Source organism: Pipistrellus hanaki (assembly GCF_964339955.1).
Source record: "Pipistrellus hanaki genome assembly, chromosome: 3".
NCBI lineage: Eukaryota > Metazoa > Chordata > Mammalia > Chiroptera > Vespertilionidae > Pipistrellus > Pipistrellus hanaki.
This window is the reverse complement of record NC_140505.1, coordinates 88238207-88257318: the sequence shown is the minus strand read 5'-3', so window position 1 is coordinate 88257318 and position 19112 is coordinate 88238207. Positions and strand designations below refer to the sequence as shown.

At 39.3% G+C, this 19112-nt stretch overlaps 1 protein-coding gene across 1 annotated transcript in view; it reads right to left on the bottom strand.

The window, feature by feature from the left end:
- PROSER1 (proline and serine rich 1) overlaps positions 1-19112 on the bottom strand; it is a 66162-nt gene that overhangs the window by 43668 nt on the left and 3382 nt on the right. Inside the window, exons 2-5 of the mRNA XM_084879512.1 lie at positions 18430-18495; positions 14652-14720; positions 10355-10449; positions 9294-9387 (exon numbers count right to left, since the gene is read on the bottom strand). Of these exons, the coding sequence (XP_084735638.1) occupies positions 9294-9387; positions 10355-10449; positions 14652-14720; positions 18430-18495 (324 nt within the window). The remainder of the gene's footprint in view (positions 1-9293; positions 9388-10354; positions 10450-14651; positions 14721-18429; positions 18496-19112) is intronic.

Here is a 19112-nt window from a genome sequence, read left to right as displayed (position 1 = left end):
TTCATCTTTCCTTTAGCATCCTTTAACCCTATCTCAACAAGACCTTTACACCATCATTCTCTTCCTAACCTTTCCCCTTTTGATGTCCTGTTTATCTTAACCCTTTCCTGCTTTAGATTTTCCCTATTCTTTTTGTCTACCTCCTGCTAAAATTTTCACTCTACTTATATATCTAATTTCCAATCCCCTGCTCCAAGTGCATATACACCACTCTCTTCCCTATCTTAACTATAAAAATTAATTGTTTTTCTTACGGTCCTTTTGTTTGTGTAAATATTCAACATATTGAATTTTTATGCTTTTTAGTGAGATTGTTTCGTCTATTCTTTTGTTGTTGTTGCTTGGTATTTTTTACTTGCTTTCTTTGTTTTTTACTTCTTTTTCCCTCGCCTCACTTGATATTAGTTGGTATTGTAGTTTGTATTAATCTCTGAGTACTGTTGCTGACATTTGCAGGGATTAGTGGTTGTTCTATTGGAATTTTCTCCCCATATATATAGTTTGTTCCCCTTTTCTCTCTTAGTCTCATTTTTGTCTGTCTTATTTTTTTTCCCTGTTTCCCAATTTCATCTTGACACTCCTTTTTTTCCTCTCTCTCACTACTCTTTTTATTCTTCTTCTATCTCTCCTACCCCCTAATTTGCCTTTCTCTAGTGGTCACCATTACTGGAGGTTATTAATATTGCAAACATTTCTGTTCAGTGCCTTGTGTCTTGTACCTGGTTGTGTTGTATTTTGGGCACTTAAATCAACTCAGGAGAGAAGTACATAAGGAGACACACTGAAAAAAGAGACCATGGGGTGATAAACAGCCCACATTTGAAAGAAAAGCAGGCATCACCAGAAAAGGGAGTAAACTATTAGAGGCAAGCAACCTAGCAGAGCAAGGATTCAGAGAAATGATCATAAGATGGCTAAGAAGAACGGAAGACAAATTTGACCATACGAGTAAGAACCAAGAGAAAATGAAGAACCAAGAAAAAATGAAAAATGATATCGCTACTGTAAAGAACTCAATAGAAAGCATCAAGAGTAGACTAGACGAAGTAGAGGACCGCATCAGTGAGCTAGAAAACAAGATGGAAAAAATACCCAATTAGAGCAGCTTCTAGAAAAAAAAAATTAAAAAGCAGGAGCAGAGCCTAAGGGAACATTGGGACAATACAAAACAAAAACATATTCACATAATAGGAGTCCCAGAAGGAAACTGAGGAAAGCATAGAAAACCTGTTTGAAGAAATAATAACAGAAAACTTTCCTGAGATAGAGAAGAAAAAACCCACACAAATCCAAGAAACTCGCAGAGTGCCAAGCAAAATGAACCCTACAAGACCAACACCAAGGCACATTATAATTAAATTGGCAAATACCAACAACGAAGTAAGAATCTTAAAAGCAGCCAGAGAGAGCTAGAAAGTAGCATACAAAGGAACCCCCAATCAGACTAGCAACTGATTTCTCAACAGAACCTCACCAGGCCAAAAGGGAATGAAATGAAATATACAAAGTCATGCAAAGGAAGGGTCTTAATCCAAGAATACTGTACCCAGCAACACTATCAATCAAAATTGAAAGTGAAATCAGGAGCTTCACAGAAAAAAAAAAGAAAAAAAAAAAAGAGTAAGGGAATTTATCATCACCAAACCAGCAATGCAAGAAATGCTAAAGGGTCTGCTGTAAAAATAAGAAATAGAAAGTGAAGAAGGAACACAGGGTTATAGAATAAAAATCACAACAAATAAGTACCTATCAATAATAACTTTAAATGTAAATGGATTAAATGCCCCAATCAAAAGAAATAGGAAAACGGATTGCATAAAAAAAACAAAACCCATATATCTACTGTCTACAGATACCCACCTCAGAAAAAAAGAGGCACATAGACTGAGGGTGAAGAGATGGAAAAAGATTTTCCAGTTGAATGGAAATAAAAAATAAAAAAAAGCTGGGGTAGCAATACTTATATCTGACAAATTAGATCTCAAAGTGAAGGAAATAACAAGAAGGCCACTTCATAATATTAAAGGGAGCAATCCAACAAGAAGAAATAACTGGTAAACATATACGCACCCAATAGAGGAGCACCCAAATACGTAAAAAAAACTCGTGGAGGACATTAAGGGAGAGAGATTAACAGCAATACAATCATAGTAGGAGACTTTAATACCCCACTATAACCTTTGGAGAAATCCTCTAAACAAAAAATTCAGCAAAGAAACATCAATCCTAAATGACTCACTAGACCAGATGGAATTAATTGACATCTTCAGAACATTTCACCCCAAAGCCATAGAATATACATTCTTCTCAAGTGCACATAGATCAGACTCAAAGATAAACCACATGTTGGGGCATTGGCAAAGTCTCTCCAAATTCAAGAAGATAGAAATCATATCAAGCATCTTCTGAGTTCATAGTGGCATAAAACTGAAAATCAACTACAATAAAAATAATCCAAAGAAATCAAACATGTGGAGACTAAACAGCATGCTATTAAACAATGACTGGGACACAAGAGAAACCAAGGAAGAAATAAAAAACATCATGGCAATAAATGACAATGAAAACACAACAATCCAAAATCTATGGGACACAGCAAAAGCAGTCTTGAGAGGAAAGTTCATAGCTCTACAAGCCTACTGCAAAAAAAAAAAAAAAAAAAAAAAAGGAAATATGGTAATAATCTACCAAATCCTACAACTCAAGAGTTAGAAAAAGAGCAACAAGAAAAGCTAAGTGAAGCAGAAGGAAGGAAATAATAAAGATCAGAGCAGAAATAAACAACCTAAGAACCAAAGAAACAATACAAAAGATCAACAAAACCAAGAGCTAGTTCTTGAAAGGATAAACAAGATTGATGAACTTCTAGCCACCCTCACCAAGAAGCAAAGAGAGAGGACCCAAATGAACAAAATCAGAAATGAAAGAGATGAACAACAACAGACCCCACCAAAATACAAAGGATTGTTACAAAATACTACAAACAACTCTATTCCAACAAACTGGACAACCTGGAGGAAATTCACATATTCCTTGAAAAATATAACCTTCCAACACTCAATCAGGAAGAACCTAAACAGCTCAATAGGTCGATAACTATGGAAGAAATTGAAGCAGTCATCAAAAAGCTTCCAGCAAACAAAAGCCCAGGGCCAGACAGCTTCACAGAGTTTTACCAAATGTTCAAAGAAGAACTAAAACCTATACTCCTCAGACTATTCCCAAAAAATTCAAGAGGAAGGAACACATCCAAGCTCCTTCTATGAAGCCAGCATCACCCTAATACCAAAACCAGATAAACAACACAATGAAAGAGAATTACAGGCCAATATCCCTCATGAACATAGATGCCAAAATCCTCCACTAAATTCTAGTAAATCGGCTACAGCAGTACATCAGAAAGATCATACACCATCACCAAGTAGGATTTATCCTGGGAATGCAAGGATGGTACAATATCCACAAATTAATAAGCATGATTCATCATATAAACAATTTGAGAGATAAAAATCATATAGTCATATCAATTGAAGCAGAAAAAGCATTTGATAAAATCCAACAGCCTTTCCTGATAAAAAGTCTCAACAAGGTGGAAATAGAAGGATCATATCTCAATGTAATAAAAGCTATATATGATAAACCCACAGCAAACATCATACTCAATGGGCAAAAACTAAAACTATTCCCTCCAAGAACAGGAACAAGACAGGAATGCCCACTCTCACCACTCCTTTTTGACAAGAAGAAATAAAACGCATCCAAATTGGAAAAGAAGTAAAGTTGTCCTTATTTGCAGATGACATGATATTGCACATAAAAAACCCAAAAGACTCCATGAAAAAACTAACAGACTTAATAAATGAATTTGGCGATGTAGCAGGATACAAAATTACGGTAACACCAAGAAATCTATGGATTTTCTATACACCAATAGTGAACTTATAGAAACAGAGACTAAAAAATCAATGCATTTACCATCATACTAAAAAAATTGAGATACCTAGGTATAAACTTAACTAAGGAGGTAAAAGACCTATATTTGGAAAACTACAGGACACTCTTTAAATATATTTTATTGATTTTTTAGAGAAGAAGAGAGAGGGATAAAGAGTTAGAAATATCAATGAGGGAGAATCATCAATCAGCTGCCTCTTGCACACCCCCTACTGGGGTTGTGCCTGCAAACAAGGTATATGGTCTTGACCAGATTCTAACCTGGGACCTTTCAGTCCACAGGCCGACGCTCTAGCCACTGAGCCAATTGGTATCAGCAGGATAACTGAAAGCAGCCCCTCCTTGGCTCTCCTATTGTTTATTCTATCCTAAGCCCTTCCTTCTTTCACTGTTGCTAACTTTAATAAACGTTTTCTCAAAATCACCTGAACTCATATTATGAAATGTTTTCTGCACAAAATTTGGAACCCACACACTACTGGCTAGCCCTAAGAATAACTGCTGCAGGCTGGACTCCTTTTCAGTAACAGTGTAGAGAGCCTCTGGAACAACTTCAAGAGTGCCAACATTACACCATAGGGGTATCGGAAGGAGAAGAGAGTGAGGAAGAAATTGAAAACCTATTTGAAGAAAAAAAAAAAATGACAGAAAACTTCCCTAACCTGGTGAAGGAAAGAAATGTAAAAGACCAGAAAGTAGAGTCCCAAACAAGATGAACTTAAAGACACCCACACCAAGACACATCATAATTTCAATACAAAAGAAAGAACCTTGAAACCATCAGGAGAAAAAGATTAGTTACCTAAAATTGACAAATTAGTTGACCTATTTTTACTTATGTAGAAACATTTGCATAATTAAAATTATTTATGGAAAGTTTAATTTCACAGAGAAGTTTTCTATATTTATTACAATAATTTAAAATTTATACTGAATAGGTCTAGTAAAAGTGTGCATTCACTAGTCACTATTAGTAAACAAATGCACATGGCTGGGACATGGCTTAGTAAAAAGAGGTACTTCAGCCAGGAGTTAATACTGCTGAGAGTCATGCCATGGGACAACCAATTATTGCATATGATGTGATGTGATCATGTTCTCATCATTTCCCAAACATTGTTTACAAGCAGTTACCCTTGGATTTACATATGTAGATTATAGCTCTGGATATATAATATATATGTCACAGAAATTAGTAGTGTTTATTTCCAACATATAACCTATTCACTAAGATTTATAAAAGTTGTGAATTAATAACAAAAAAACCACCAGTTAAATTATAAGCAAATCTTGTTTAAAAGCACTTAAAAATTAACAGGGTGTTAATTTTCACATATGACATACAGACTGGAATTTTTGTCTGTTAAATCCAAAATGTGTTAAATTAAGGTCCACAAAATGGAGGGTTTACTATATGTAAACCAAGTACACTCTATTCGTCAAAGTTATCAATTTAGAATACAAAAACATATAAAGTGCTTCCCAGACAAAAAAGTTAAAGGGGTTAATCACAACCAAACCAGTATTACATAAAAAGTTAAAGTATCTTCTTTAAGAAAAAGGAAAAAAAAGATAACACAGATGAACAAGAGACAATCTACACTAATAACATGCAAAGTGACCATACCTCTGCAATGCCCACAAGCTATTCCCACCAGCTCATCAGGAGTGATTATGAAAATTAACCCAACCAAGATGGCTGTGGCCATGGAGCAAGCAGGAGGCTTGTGTTTCCCGGCAATGGAGGAAGCCAAGCTTCCCACAGCCCTGGGGAAGCTCAAGGCTACAAAGTTTCAATTATAGAAGACTAGAGGCCCAGTACATGAAGTCTGTATGCAGGGGGAGGAGGGTGGTGGTGGTGTTCCTCAGCCCAGCCTGTACCCTCTCCAATCAGGAACTCCTGGAGGGATGTCCAACTGCCTGTTCAAACGGGCAGTCGGACATCCCTCTCACAATCCAGGACTCTGGCTCCCAATTACTCGCTTGCCAGCCTTCCTGATTGCTTGCCTGCCTTTCTGATTGCCCCTAACCACTTCTGCCTGCCAGCCTGATTACCCCCTAACCACTCCCATGCCAGCCTGATTGATGTCTATCTGATCCTCTGCCAGCCTGTTTGCCTGCAACTTCCTCTTCTGCCGTCCTGGTCAGCCCTAACTGCCCATCCCTGCAGGGTTGATCACCCCCAACTGCCCTCCCTTGCAGACCTGTTGCCTCCCAACTGCCCTCCCTGCTTTACTGACCACCCAAAACTGCCCTCCCTTGCAGGCCTTGTCCCTTCCAATTGCCCTCCCCTGCTGGCCATCTTGTGGTTGCCATCTTGTGTCCACATGGGAGCAGGATCTTTGACCATGTGGGAGCAGCTATCTTGATCTTGTGTGTTGGAGTGATGGTTAATCTGCATATTACTCTTTTGGAGTGGAGCCAAGCCTTCTGCTTGCTCTGTGGCTGCTGCCATTTCTGTTTGGATTTTACCTTCCATAATTGCACCTTTGTAGCCTTGAGTGGAAGCCTAGGCAAGCTAGGGCAGGCAGAAAGCCTGGCTTCTTCCATTGCCTGGGAAACCCAAGCCTCCCTCCTGCTCTCTGTGGCTGTAGACATCTTGGTTGGGCTTAATTTACATACTTGCTCTGATTGGCTTGTACATGTGGCTTGTGAGTGTAGTGGAGGCATGGTTAATTTGCATATTACTCTTTTATTAGATAAAATAAATAAATCCCAACAAAAATGGCAGCAACCACAGAGCTGGAGAGAGCAGGAGGCTTGAGTTGCCCCTGGCAATGGAAGAAGCCAAGCTTCTCACGGGCCTGGCCTGTCTTGGCCTCCGCTCAAGGCTACAAAATTTCAATTATAGAAGATAAATAAATCCCAGATACCATGGCCTCCACTTGGGTTGCCAAGGGAATGGCTGGCCTACAAACCACCACAGGCCCCTCACCCAGGCTGCCCCACGCTCCAAGGGAAATCCCTCACCCTGATCTGGGACACCATTCAGGGCAAACCAGCCATCCCCCACCCATGTACCAGGCTTCTATCTTACCTAATAAAAGAGTAATATGCAAATTGACTGTCACTCCAACACACAAGATGGCTGCCCCCATGTGGACACTACATGGTCGCCACAAAATGACCAGCAGGGGAGGGCAGTTGGGAGGAATCAGGCCTGCAAGGAGGGCAATTGAGGGTAATCAGGCCCACAAGGGAGGGCATTTGGGAGAATCCAGGCATGTAAGGGAGGGCAGTTGGGAGCAATCAAGCCTGTAGGGAGGGCAGATAGGGATAACCAGGCTGGCAGAGGAGAGAATTTAGGGGCAACTGGGCCTGCAGGGAAGGACAGTTGAGGGGGACCCAGGTCTGTAGGGAAGGGAAGTTAGGGGTTACCAGGCGTGCAGGGGAGGGCAGTTAGGGGCAATCAGGATGGCAGGCAGAAACTGTTAGTGGAATCAGGAAGGCAGGCAGGTGAGCAGTTGGGAGCTAGCAGTCCTGGATTGTGAGAGGGAAGTCCCAGATTGGAGAGGGTGCAGACTGGACTGAGGGACCCCTCTTCTCCCCTTCCCCCCCATGCACAAATTGTGTGAAATGGGCCTCTAGTAAGTATATATTTATCAACATGTGGATCTAAAAACAAAATAAATGAACAAGCAGAGCAAAAACAGATTCTTAGATATAGAAATCATTTTTTACAGTTGCCAGTTAGAAGGGAGATTGGGAAGATGAGTGAAAAAGGTGAAGGGATTTAGAAGTTCAGATTGGATGTTACAAAATAGTCATAAATTCAGGATAAAGAGCATAGTCAATAATATTTCAATAACTACATTTGGTGTCAGATGGGTATGAGTTCTAACAGGATGATCATTTAGTAAATTATATAATGTTTAATCACTGGGGTGTATACCTCAAACTAATATATTACACTAGAGGCCCGGCACATGAAATTTGTGCACTGTGGGAGACGGGGGATACCTCAGCCCAGCCTACACCCTCTCTAATCTGGGACCTCTTGGGAGATGTCCGACTGCCTATGGGATCAGGCCTAAAACAGCAATCGGACATCCCTCTCACAATCTGGGACTGCTAACTCCTAACCACTAGCCTGCCTGTCAACTGATCACCCCCTAACAACTCCCCTGCCATCCTGATTGACGCCTAACTGCTCCCATGCTGGCCCAGTAACCCCCAATTGACCTCCTCTGCTGGCCCAGTTGCTCCCAACTGCCCTCCCCTGCCGACCTGGTCGCGCCTAACTGGCCTTCCCTGCAGGCCCAGTCATACCCAACTGCCCTTCCCTGCTGGCTGATTGCCCACAACTACCCTCCCCTGCCAGCCACCTTGTGGTGGCCATCTTTGACCATTGTGCAATGGTGTGAGGATAAATTTGCATATTACTTCTTTACTATATAGAATGTCAACTGTAATTGAAAAAAAAAAAAAAAAAAAAGGTATTAAAATGTGGTCTTAGGCCCTAGCCAGTTTGGCTCATCAGTTCAAGTATTGGACTGCAGACTGAGGGCTCCCAGGTTCAATTCTGGCCAAGGGCACATACCTCAGTTTTAGGCTTGATCCCAGCCCCATTCAGGTGTGTGCAAGGAGGCAACATTGTGTCTCTCTTGCATAGATGTTTCTCTCTGTCTCTCCCCTCCCTTCTACTCTCTCCAAAAATCAATGGAAAAAATACCCTCAGGTGAGTAATAATAATAAAAAATGTGGGCTTAAGTATTGCTTCTGCTACAGTATTTATGACTAAGGCAAAGTTCTCTACTCTCCCTAAGCTTAGTAAAGGGTGTCAGGATTAATGACTAGGCTGCCAGGCCTAGCCTTTAATTACTAATTCAGTTTCCAGCCATCAAAATCCTAAGAAGTCACTACCTTATATGACAAATCAAGTTTTCTAGGCTTGGACAAGTACCACTTTTCACCCTCCAAGAGGTTTTAAATTAATAAACTGGGATTTTGCTTTATTGCTCATCTCTTATGAATTTGATTAATATAAGTTTAATGACAAAGCAAATTCAAACAACCAAGTTCCTAAACAGAAAAAAATAAAGACAAAAGCTTGGAGCCATGGTAAAGCTATCAAGGAACTAAGAATAAATGCCCCATGAGGCTCAACCTGAGCGGCCAACTGGCTTCTCATTTTCAAGCTATCTCTTCATCCTCCAGTGTCCTTTTCACTCAGCTCTATTTCTTCTGCATATTCTGTAGGAATGTCATCATTAACCCATTACATGGCATCAGTCAGGTTATTCATCAAAGTTAATATAGGAAAAAGATTAGAACTCTTTTCTTAATCAACATTCAAAAGTACCACGGTACCATTTTTATAGCAATCTTGAGATAATTACCTGTTCAAGTACTCTCTTACATCGTTTCTTCTCAGACATATTTATCCTGAATAAATCTTCAATGGGACGAGAATTTTGTGCATCAACAATGTTTCTACAAAAGAAATACAATATAGCTTTTCATTTAAGAACCTGGACAGCATACAGAGGCCTGCTGACCTCCTGTTTACCACAGAAATATATCTGAGTAAGCTTCTGTCCATGACAGAGAGAGAAAAGTGAGATTAATTAACTGGTGACTATAAATAAAATGTTATATAAAGGTGGTAAATATAATAATTGAGGTTTATCTGGCTACCTCAAGTAAAGTAATGCTATACATAAAATTCACTATTTTGAGATTCTTGAAAATACACCCTCTCAGTGAGTGCTAGGAGAGCTATTAAAATAATACAAACCCCTGTGTTAAATGCATAAAAATTATGGTTGATCTAAAGATGAAGTTTTACCTTATGATAAATTTTGTGTTTTATAAATACTGTATATAAGGAATTTAAAAGTGCAAGTGCTATAAACAAACAACTTAGAGACTTTTTCGTTTATGAAGAAAGGGAGAGTCCTTTTCTCTTTGTGCTTACATTCATTATAATCATGTATTAAATGCTGTGCTAGGTGCTTTTGCATATCTTATAGTATTTAAAGTTCACACACCCTATTAAGCAGGTGAGGTTCTTATTTTCACAACTGAGGAAAATAAGATCCAGAAAGAATAAGCACATATAAAGCCAAAAAAAAGTTATCAGAATGTGGTAGAATCTAACTATAAATCCTATGACTTTATCAAAGAGTCAAGTTATTCACAGTAGGGAGGCAAAGCAAGTCATTAATATACAGATTAAATCAAAATAAATAAACTTCATAAGCCCCATTTTTCTGTAAATTATAATCCTGTGTAATAAGCACACTAGATATTTTGATGTAAGAATTCAGCATTAAGCTTTAATCAATTTTATTAGAGTTCCATTTACTAATATAATTCTGAGAGATTGACAAACACTGAGTTAAAAGACACTTAAAAAATCCTCCAACTTTCCTCCAATGAAGTAAAAAAGAATACTTACGAAGCTAATAGTTCAAGAGCAACTAGTTTGTCTTTACTGAAGGTGAAACAGTTGAGTATTTTGACCACTTCTGCTGGATGAACAGCCACCATTTTCTATTAATATAAAAATAATTTTAATTTGAACATGAGAAATTTTCAAGCCAGAAAATTTGGGGGAATGAATAACTAGTTAATATTTGTAATTTAAAAATTTGAGGTGAAAACTGCTTACTCAAAAGTAAGCTCTAACTAATATCAGAATTAACCTTCACCTTTCAATGTAATTATTTCAAATAAAAATCTAAATTCTCCTATCTGCTCTTTTTTAATCCCTATTTCTCAATGTGTACTTCTATGGAAAAAATAATTTACATGTACTACTTTCCTTATGGGAGATATATTGCTCAAAAAGGTAAAAAAACACACTTACATTTCTTAAAATACAAGGTACGCCATAATCAGCACTTCCTAAAATGAGGTCCATGGTGCTATGTAGTGTTAATAAAAATGAGTGCTACAGTCAGACCAGTTAGAAAAAGAGGGACTACACAGGTTTCTTTACTGCAGAATTCTCTAAGGCAGTGGTTCTTAGTCTTCCTAATGCCTCAACCCTTTAATACAGTTCCTCATGTTGTGGTGACCCCCAACCATAAAATTATTTTCGTTGCTACTTCATAACTGTAGTTTTGCTACTGTTATGAATCGTAATGTAAATATCTGTTTTCTGATGGTCTTAGGCGACCAGGCTAGCAGTTTTTGAGAGCAGCTGCTGTAGAGCCTAAGACCATCGAAAAACACAGATATTTACATTACAATTCATAACAGTAGCAAAACTAGTTATGAAGTAGCAATGAAAATAATTTTATGGTTGGGGATCATCACATGAGGAACTGTATTAAAGGGGCACAGCATTAGGAAGACTGAGAACCACTGCTCTTAAGTCTTATGTTAATGTGCATTGTGGCACCCCAAATATATATGATATATTACATAACTTATTTGAACAAGGTTCTTTATTTTTGAAGAGCAGGTAGAAGATTTGGCCAATTTAAAGATTTATAATATGTTAAGAGTGGAGGAAATCCAAAGCAAAGCCAATGTAATATCACTTAAAATCAACACCTAACAGATTCCTAAATTTGAATTGGTGATTTTAAAATATTTTTATTCATGTACCATCAAAAGAATTTGCATGTTTTTAATTGACATCTAAAAAATTACCAGAGGTGTAAATATTTGTAAAAGATGGATTTCCTTATAAGTTTACTAGAGGCCCAGTGCACGAATAAAGATCAAGGCCTATGGGGGGGCCAGCCGGCTGGAGGGGGACCATGGGAGGTTGTCTGTGGGAGCGCAATGACCACCAGAGGGCAGCTCCTGCATTGAGCACCTGCCCCCTAGTGGTCAGTGCATGTCATGGCAACTGGTCAAGCGGTCATTCTGGTCATTCCAGTCATTCAGTCATAACGGTCGTGTAGGTTTTTATATGTATTAGAGACCCGGTGCACGAAATTCGTGCACTCAGGGTGAGGGGGGGGGGAGATCCTTCAGCACAGATTGCGAGTGGGCACAGGCCAGGCCGAGGGACCCCACCAGTGCACAATCAGGGCCAGGAAGGGACATGGAAGGTTGGCCAGCCAGGAAGGCACTGCGGGAGGGCTCCAGAGTGTGTCCAGCCTGTCTCACTCAGTCCCAACTGGCCAGACACCAACAGCAAGCTAACCGACCGGTTGGAACATCTGCCCCCTGGTGGTCAGTGCATGTCATAGTGAGCAGTTGAGTGACCTTAGCATATGATTACCATATTATGGTTTGATTAGTTGAATGGCCAACTGGAAGCCTAGACACTTAGCATATTAGGCTTTTGTTACATAGATTATATATTTGTAAAAAAACCTTGGAACTTATATATGAAAATGTATTATGTAACCTATTTGTCAAAGTCAGTCTTTCAGACTTTGTCAGAAAAGATTAAGCTTAATTTAATTCAAATAAATTCATTAAGTTGTGCCTGTGCTAACCTTCTCACCTACCCTGTTTCCCCGAAAATAAGACAGTGTCTCATATTAATTTTTTCTCCCAAAATTGTGCTAGGTCTTATTTTCAGGGGATGTCTTATCTTTCCATGAGCTAGGTCTTATTTTTGGAGGATGTCTTATTTTCGGGGAAACACGGTATGATTTTTAATTCTAAGGTAAGTAAATAGGCGAGCCGGCCTCAGAGCAGAGTTTGTTAGCTTGATAAGATAAGCAAGATCCCCGACAGTATTTCTTACAGAAGCTCTTGCTTTGCTCTTCCTCTCAGGAGGTTGCATTGTCTCTTTGGCCCTTGGGAAAAGATCTTCAACCCTAGATGATGGGTGGCTGGGTGAGATAACCATTTTTTTGTATGGCAGAAAAAAAACAATTGTTAGAAAGCAGCACTAACAGACTCACTTTCTTAGGCATATTAGTTTAGGAAGTTAAGAATCTATAGATTTCCTTAAAGCTACCTATGCCTGATACTCTAGAAAAAACTTCCTATATAGCTAAACTAGCAGCCCGATACATGAAATTTGTGCGAGAATAGGCCTTCCTTCCTCTGGCTGCAGCACCAGCTTCCCTCTGGCACCCGGGACCCAGGCTTCCCTTGCAGGCCCGGCTTCTTGTAGAAGTTCGTCCAGTCTAATTAGCATATTACACTTTTATTATTATAGTCTAAATTTAGATGCCTCTGTTAATGTAGGCTGTAGAACTGTGCAATCCACACAATAGACATTAGGCGTCTGTGTCTATTTAAATCAAAATTAATTTAAAAAATATATAGTTCCTCAGACAGTCTAGCCAGATTTTAAGTACTCCAAAAAACATGTAGCCAGTGGTTATTATATTAGGCTACAAGCCCGGTGCATGAATTCGTGCAAGGTGGGGTCCTGTTGGCCTGCCCCATGGGGGTCGATCAGGGCCAGCCTGGCAGGGGGAAGGGGAAGCAGGAGGTTGGCCAGCCAGCCATTCCTGCCTCCAATCAGGGTGATGGGGGCCAATCAGGAGTTGGGTTGGTGGGGAGGAAGGGGCTACGGGAGGTTGGGGGGATAACTGGGGCCCTGATTGGGCAGGTTGGCCACCGCAGTGTGCATCATAGTGACTGGTTGTTTCATCATTCTGGATGCTTGGCTTTTATATACATAGACTAGTGCCTGGTGCACAAAATTTGTGCATTGAAGGGGGTCCCTCAGCCCAGCCTGCACCCTCTTCAATCGGGGACCTGTTGGGAGATGTCCAATTGTGGGATCCGGCTTAAACTGGCAGTTGGACATCCCTCTTGCAATCTGGGACTGCTGCCTCCTAACCTGCCTGATCACCCCTAACTGCCTCTGCCTACCTGCCTGATCACCCCTAACTGCCCTCCCCTGCCAGCCTGGTTGCCCTCAACTGCCCTCCCCTGCTGGTCTGATCTAGCCCAGTATCTGTCTTTGTTTTTCTCAGCAGTCCTCCAGGCCTCCCTGCCTCCATGTCTCCATCTTCCTCTTTCCTGGCTGGGAGGGGGTGGGGCCAGTGGGAACTGCTCTACCCTCTGCCCGCCCTCCCTTCCATCCAGGCCTCCTCAAGCCCAGTCTGTCTTGTTTCCTCATTCTGAGCAAGCTGGGAGGGAGGGAAATAAAGGGAGAAAAGGCTGTAAGCTGGTGGGCGCTGTGTGTGTCTGTGCATGTGTGTGGTTGTAAATGAGTATGAGTGCCAGCCCCGCGTCCCCTGTCCCAGTCTCTGCTGCCACAAGTCCCCACCCATTAGAGCCTGCTGCACATGCAGCCTGGGCATGAGGTCAAGCCTCTGGTCATTGTGGATGTGACGGACCCAGGGTTTTTATATATTAGGATAGTGCCATTTATAAACCATTTCTATTATGGTTAAAAGTTCATTTGGACAGTGTTGGTCCAAAGAATGTAAGTTTAAAACCATTTGAATACAAAAGGGTGAAGATATCCAAAAGTAGAAGAAAGTGCATAAAATACTTAGAAATTCAAATCTTATCTTTTGCTTACCTCTAAACATTTTCTCCTCCAATCCACCAATTAAGACTCTATGGTATTTAATCTTAGAATAATAATCTATAATTTAATAATACAGTATACATAAATTTAAATTTATACTGAATTTTAAATTTTATACATAAATTTATAAATTTAATTTTTAAGTTATTTTGAATAATAAAAGTAAACTACAATTTAGGATTGGTTTTTAAAAATACAAACAAATTACAACTTAAGATAAATTATAGAAAATTAGGGGAGAATCCAAAATACTTAAATTCTATATTCTAAGGAAAAATAAGTTACTTACATGTTGTAATGCTTTCATTGCTTTCAACTGAGGTTCTGCCCAGGAGAAGTATCTTAGTAATTCAACCACCTGAAAGTAAATAAGTAATTTAGCTCTAATGAAAATGTGTTTGCAAAAATTTCTGCAAGGTTTATTTCAGTATTTTGAATTACTATACAAAATGTTCTGCTGGGCCCAGGTGATGAGGGGTAAGTATGGCACCAGAGTTTAAACTGTGTTAATAGAGTAACCACATGCAGCTACTTGAATTCAAAAAAACTGAAATAAAATCAAATAAAAAATTAAGTTCTGCTGAAACTGGTTTGGCTCAATGGATAGAGCGTTGGCTTGGGGACTGAAGGAACCCGGGTTCGATTCTGGTCAAGGGCATGTACCTTGGTTGCGATTCTGGTCAAGGGCATGTACCTTGGTTGCGGGCATGTCCCCAGTAGGTGGTGTGCAAGAGGCAGCTGATCGATGACTCTCTCTCTCATCGATGTTTCTAACTATCTCTCTCCCTTCCTCTCTATACAAAATCAATAAAATATATTAAAAAAAAATTTAAGTTCTTTACTAGTACAAGACATACCTATTTTAAAGTGCTCAATAACCATATGAAGCTGGTAGCTACCATAATGGATAGTAAAGACAGAACTTTCCCATCACTGCAGAAAGTCTTATACAGCACTGGTTTAGAAATAAAGAACAATATAAGATACTAGAGGCTCAATGCACAAAATTTGTGCAAGGGGCTCAGCCCCCGGCTGCCAAGGCAGCAGGGGGCATCTGCCTATGCCTTGGCCCCCGCCTGCCTGCCTCCACCCTCCTGTGCCTCTGCCTCAGGGGCTAAGGGCCTCTGTCTAGGCTGTGGCAGCTGGGGGCCTAGGGCTCTGCCTCAGCCACAGCCCATAGCAGCTTAATCCTGAAGGATATCTGGTCTAATTAGCATATTACAATTTTATTATTATAGATAGGAAAACTAAAATACATATAAAGAAAAGGAAGGTTGGAAAAGTACTAGATGGAGACAAAATGTCAACTTATGGCACTAACCGGTTTGATTCAGGTCAAGGGCATGTACCTTGGTTGCAGGTACATCCCCAGTAGGGGGTGTGCAGGAGGCAGCTGATTGATGTTTCTCTCTCATCAATGTTTCTAACTCTCCCTCTCCTTTCCTCTCTGTAAAAAATCAATTTTTTTTTTAAAAAAAGTCAACTTATGCATATTTATATATATAAAAGGCTAAGTGTCTGTCCATCCAACCAGTAGCTATGATATGCACTGACCACCAGGGGCAGATGCTCAATGCAGGAGCTGCCATGACATCCACTGCCCATTTAAAAAATAAATGGCATCCCAGATCTGGCGCTGACTAACACTCGGCTTCCCCCAAGTGGAACACAAGCCTGCCACCACCCCAAAGCGACACCCACCAAATCACAGCCAACACTGCCAAGACCCCATGGCACAAAATGGGCCCACAGCCCAGTCCAGCAACAATGGCTGTGGGCGCTGGGTAATGACATCATGTAATAACGCCAGCTTCCTCTTCCTAGGGACTAGCATCCTTGGAGTTTTTTTAGCCCAGAAACCTGACTAGCTTTATAACCAGGTGCAAACATTTTACAGTTTAACCAAATGTTTGTGAAGCATTTTCCTGTGCCTCATCTCATTTGATCCTCACAGAAGTCCTGGAGTAAGTAGATAGGAGACTTGGTAGAATCCTATTTCCTTCTCATCAGCAAGACACAAATAGCAATATTAAAATATTTCTTCTAATTAATTTCCTTTCAATGTGCAAGAATTTGTGCACTGGGATACTAGTAAATATGAGTGGAAATATTTAAAAATTTAATGGAGACCAGACTTAGTCAATCACAAAGGGTATTCAATGGTGTGGTTTAGTGTAGGTCCACTATCTTCTACTCTTTTACTTGAATCTGGAAAGCATAATATTCATATTTATATCACAGATCTATTCCCTAAAAAAAAAATGTAAGAATCACCAGGAATACTCCAGCAGCTTCTAAATGGGAGATCATTTTGAGGGAGGCTCTCTCACCCACCATCACTAGTGAATTTCAAACAAATGAGGGTGATATTGTAAGATAGCTAGTAAGAAGTGAGCAAGGCATCAAGTTCAGAATGTTACAGTTTCTATATGGTCACTACAACCCTGGTTAAATGCCCCAAGACACTCTGCTGTGGGGGGAAAGCGAGGAGAACTCAGGAAGAGAGAGTAATAAAATCTGGATTAATGAATTATATTATTATGAGTTCCTGAAAATATAATATGGTCTCAATGTGGAATGAGTAGAAGAATAAAAATATTTTTTTCCCCTTATAAAGAGATACAAAAATAGAAAATAATTTGTTAAGAGTGTATTATATGTCTTTACTTTATAGGAATGTTTTTACTATATAGTAAGTACTACCTGGCACTTTACCCGTCATAAAACTATACATATCATGTCTGATATAGGAAGAAAAATCTTAGTAGCCTTAGAAAGTGGCTTAAAATTTTTTTTAATGACTTTAACAAACTAGAATAACTAAGAGAAGTTTTCTACAAATACTCATTAAATAGGCAGCAACATATGCAAGTCATAAAGTAGCTTTTTAGAATTTAGGAGGCAAAACTTCTATAGGCTTAAGCTTCAAGCTTCACGCTTTGAACATCTTGAGAAACAGATGAAAAGTTGGAACATTTACTAACTCAATCTATAGATACTGCATACATTGTCTATCTTATTTATGTTCTTATCCTTTCCCACAACCGTTCTCCAGAAGTACATTTATATTTTTGCCCTAGTTTTCTATCAAGTATTTTCTAAATGTTCCTCAGGAATCTGGCCTTTCAATGTACATGTGTGTATATACACACATATTTTTTAAAATTAGCAAACTCTCCCTAAAGTTAGGTAAAAGTTTTTTACTAAACTATCATCAGTCTTTTGTCAGTTATAGAAATTACTTATATTTCACCACTTATTCAAGTTTTCTTTTATAATATGCAGTAAATTTTGCAATTAACTTAAAAGTACTACCCAAACTTGAGTATATTTATGACTAGAAGTTTATGAATTTACTAGAGGCCCATTGTATGAAGAGATTCATGCAATAGGCCTTCCTTCCGTTGGCTTCCAGCACCGGGTTTCCTCCGGCACCCAGAACCAGGCCTTCATTCCAGCCAGAGTCTGCTGTCCTCTTTGCTGCAGACTCAGCCTGGAGTCTGCCATCTTCGTCTTTGCTGCAGACTCCGGATTTTGCAGTCTTATCTTTGCTGCAGCACTCTGCTCCTGTAGATCCCTTCACCACCCCTTTCCTCAAGCCCCCCCCGCCCCCCAACTCCCTCTCATAGCAGGAGTCCTGTCCCGCCTGGCCACTCTGTGCCTGGAGCAGCTGGGCGCTGCCATCTTTGGCCTTCTAATTAACATACTCACTCTGATGGGCTGTGGGCCTAGTGGAAGTACGGTCAATTTACATGTTTGTCTACTATTAGGTAAGATGTATGATACTGTGTCCAGAATGACAAATACTTTGAACTGATTTTTTTAAACACTGCATTTTAAAATCATGTTAGCATATTGTGGTGAAAGAGGATATGTTTATAAAATAACCAAGCTATAAATTCTGTAAAGTTTGCCACTAAAAGTGAAAGCTTCTGAAGTTCCTAAATAAATATAGTAACAACATAAAAGCAATTCTGACTTAACCAGCAGGTAAATAGACATTAACCAGACATCAGATAAAAAAAAAAAAAAAAAGAGACATTTTGATTAAACAAATAGAGGAATACCTGTTCACTAGAGAAATATCCATGAACATATTCAATTGCTTTTAATTTGTATTCTGTCAAAACAGCCTAAGAAAAAGAAAAACAGCATTATTATATGTAAACAGAATAATAATATGTATACAGCAAAAATATCTAAGCTACTCAAACTGGAAATCTTCAGCCCAGCATGCAGAGTCAGCTAAAATCACTGTGGTGACATGACAGTCTATCTTTGCAGGTTCCATACTTCAAGGGATATACTGAAACAATAGGAAAACTTTCTGGGCCTCCCTACTTACTCGTACAAAAAAAGGAATTATAAACAGGATTTGACATTAATAGAAATTATACATATAATTTATGTACTAATAAATGTAATTAAATTTTCTAAACATCCCAAATTCAACTAAGTTGTCATTTTTAAGAAAATTAAATGTATCAGATATTACCCAGCTGTTAATTATTTATTCAGTACCTATTATGTCAGGGCTCTCAATCTTTCTATGGGGATATGAGAACCCAAGGAGCTAGAAGGTTCTGAATTCAATCTATGCACCTGCCAAAAACTGGCATTGTGGCCTTTGAGAGGAATTTTAATTATCCAGAGCACCTCCTTACCCATAAAATGGAATAGCATTCACTACCCACTTCAGAGTTATGATTAAAATAGTCAATAATAGACCTGACATATAATAGGTATTCAG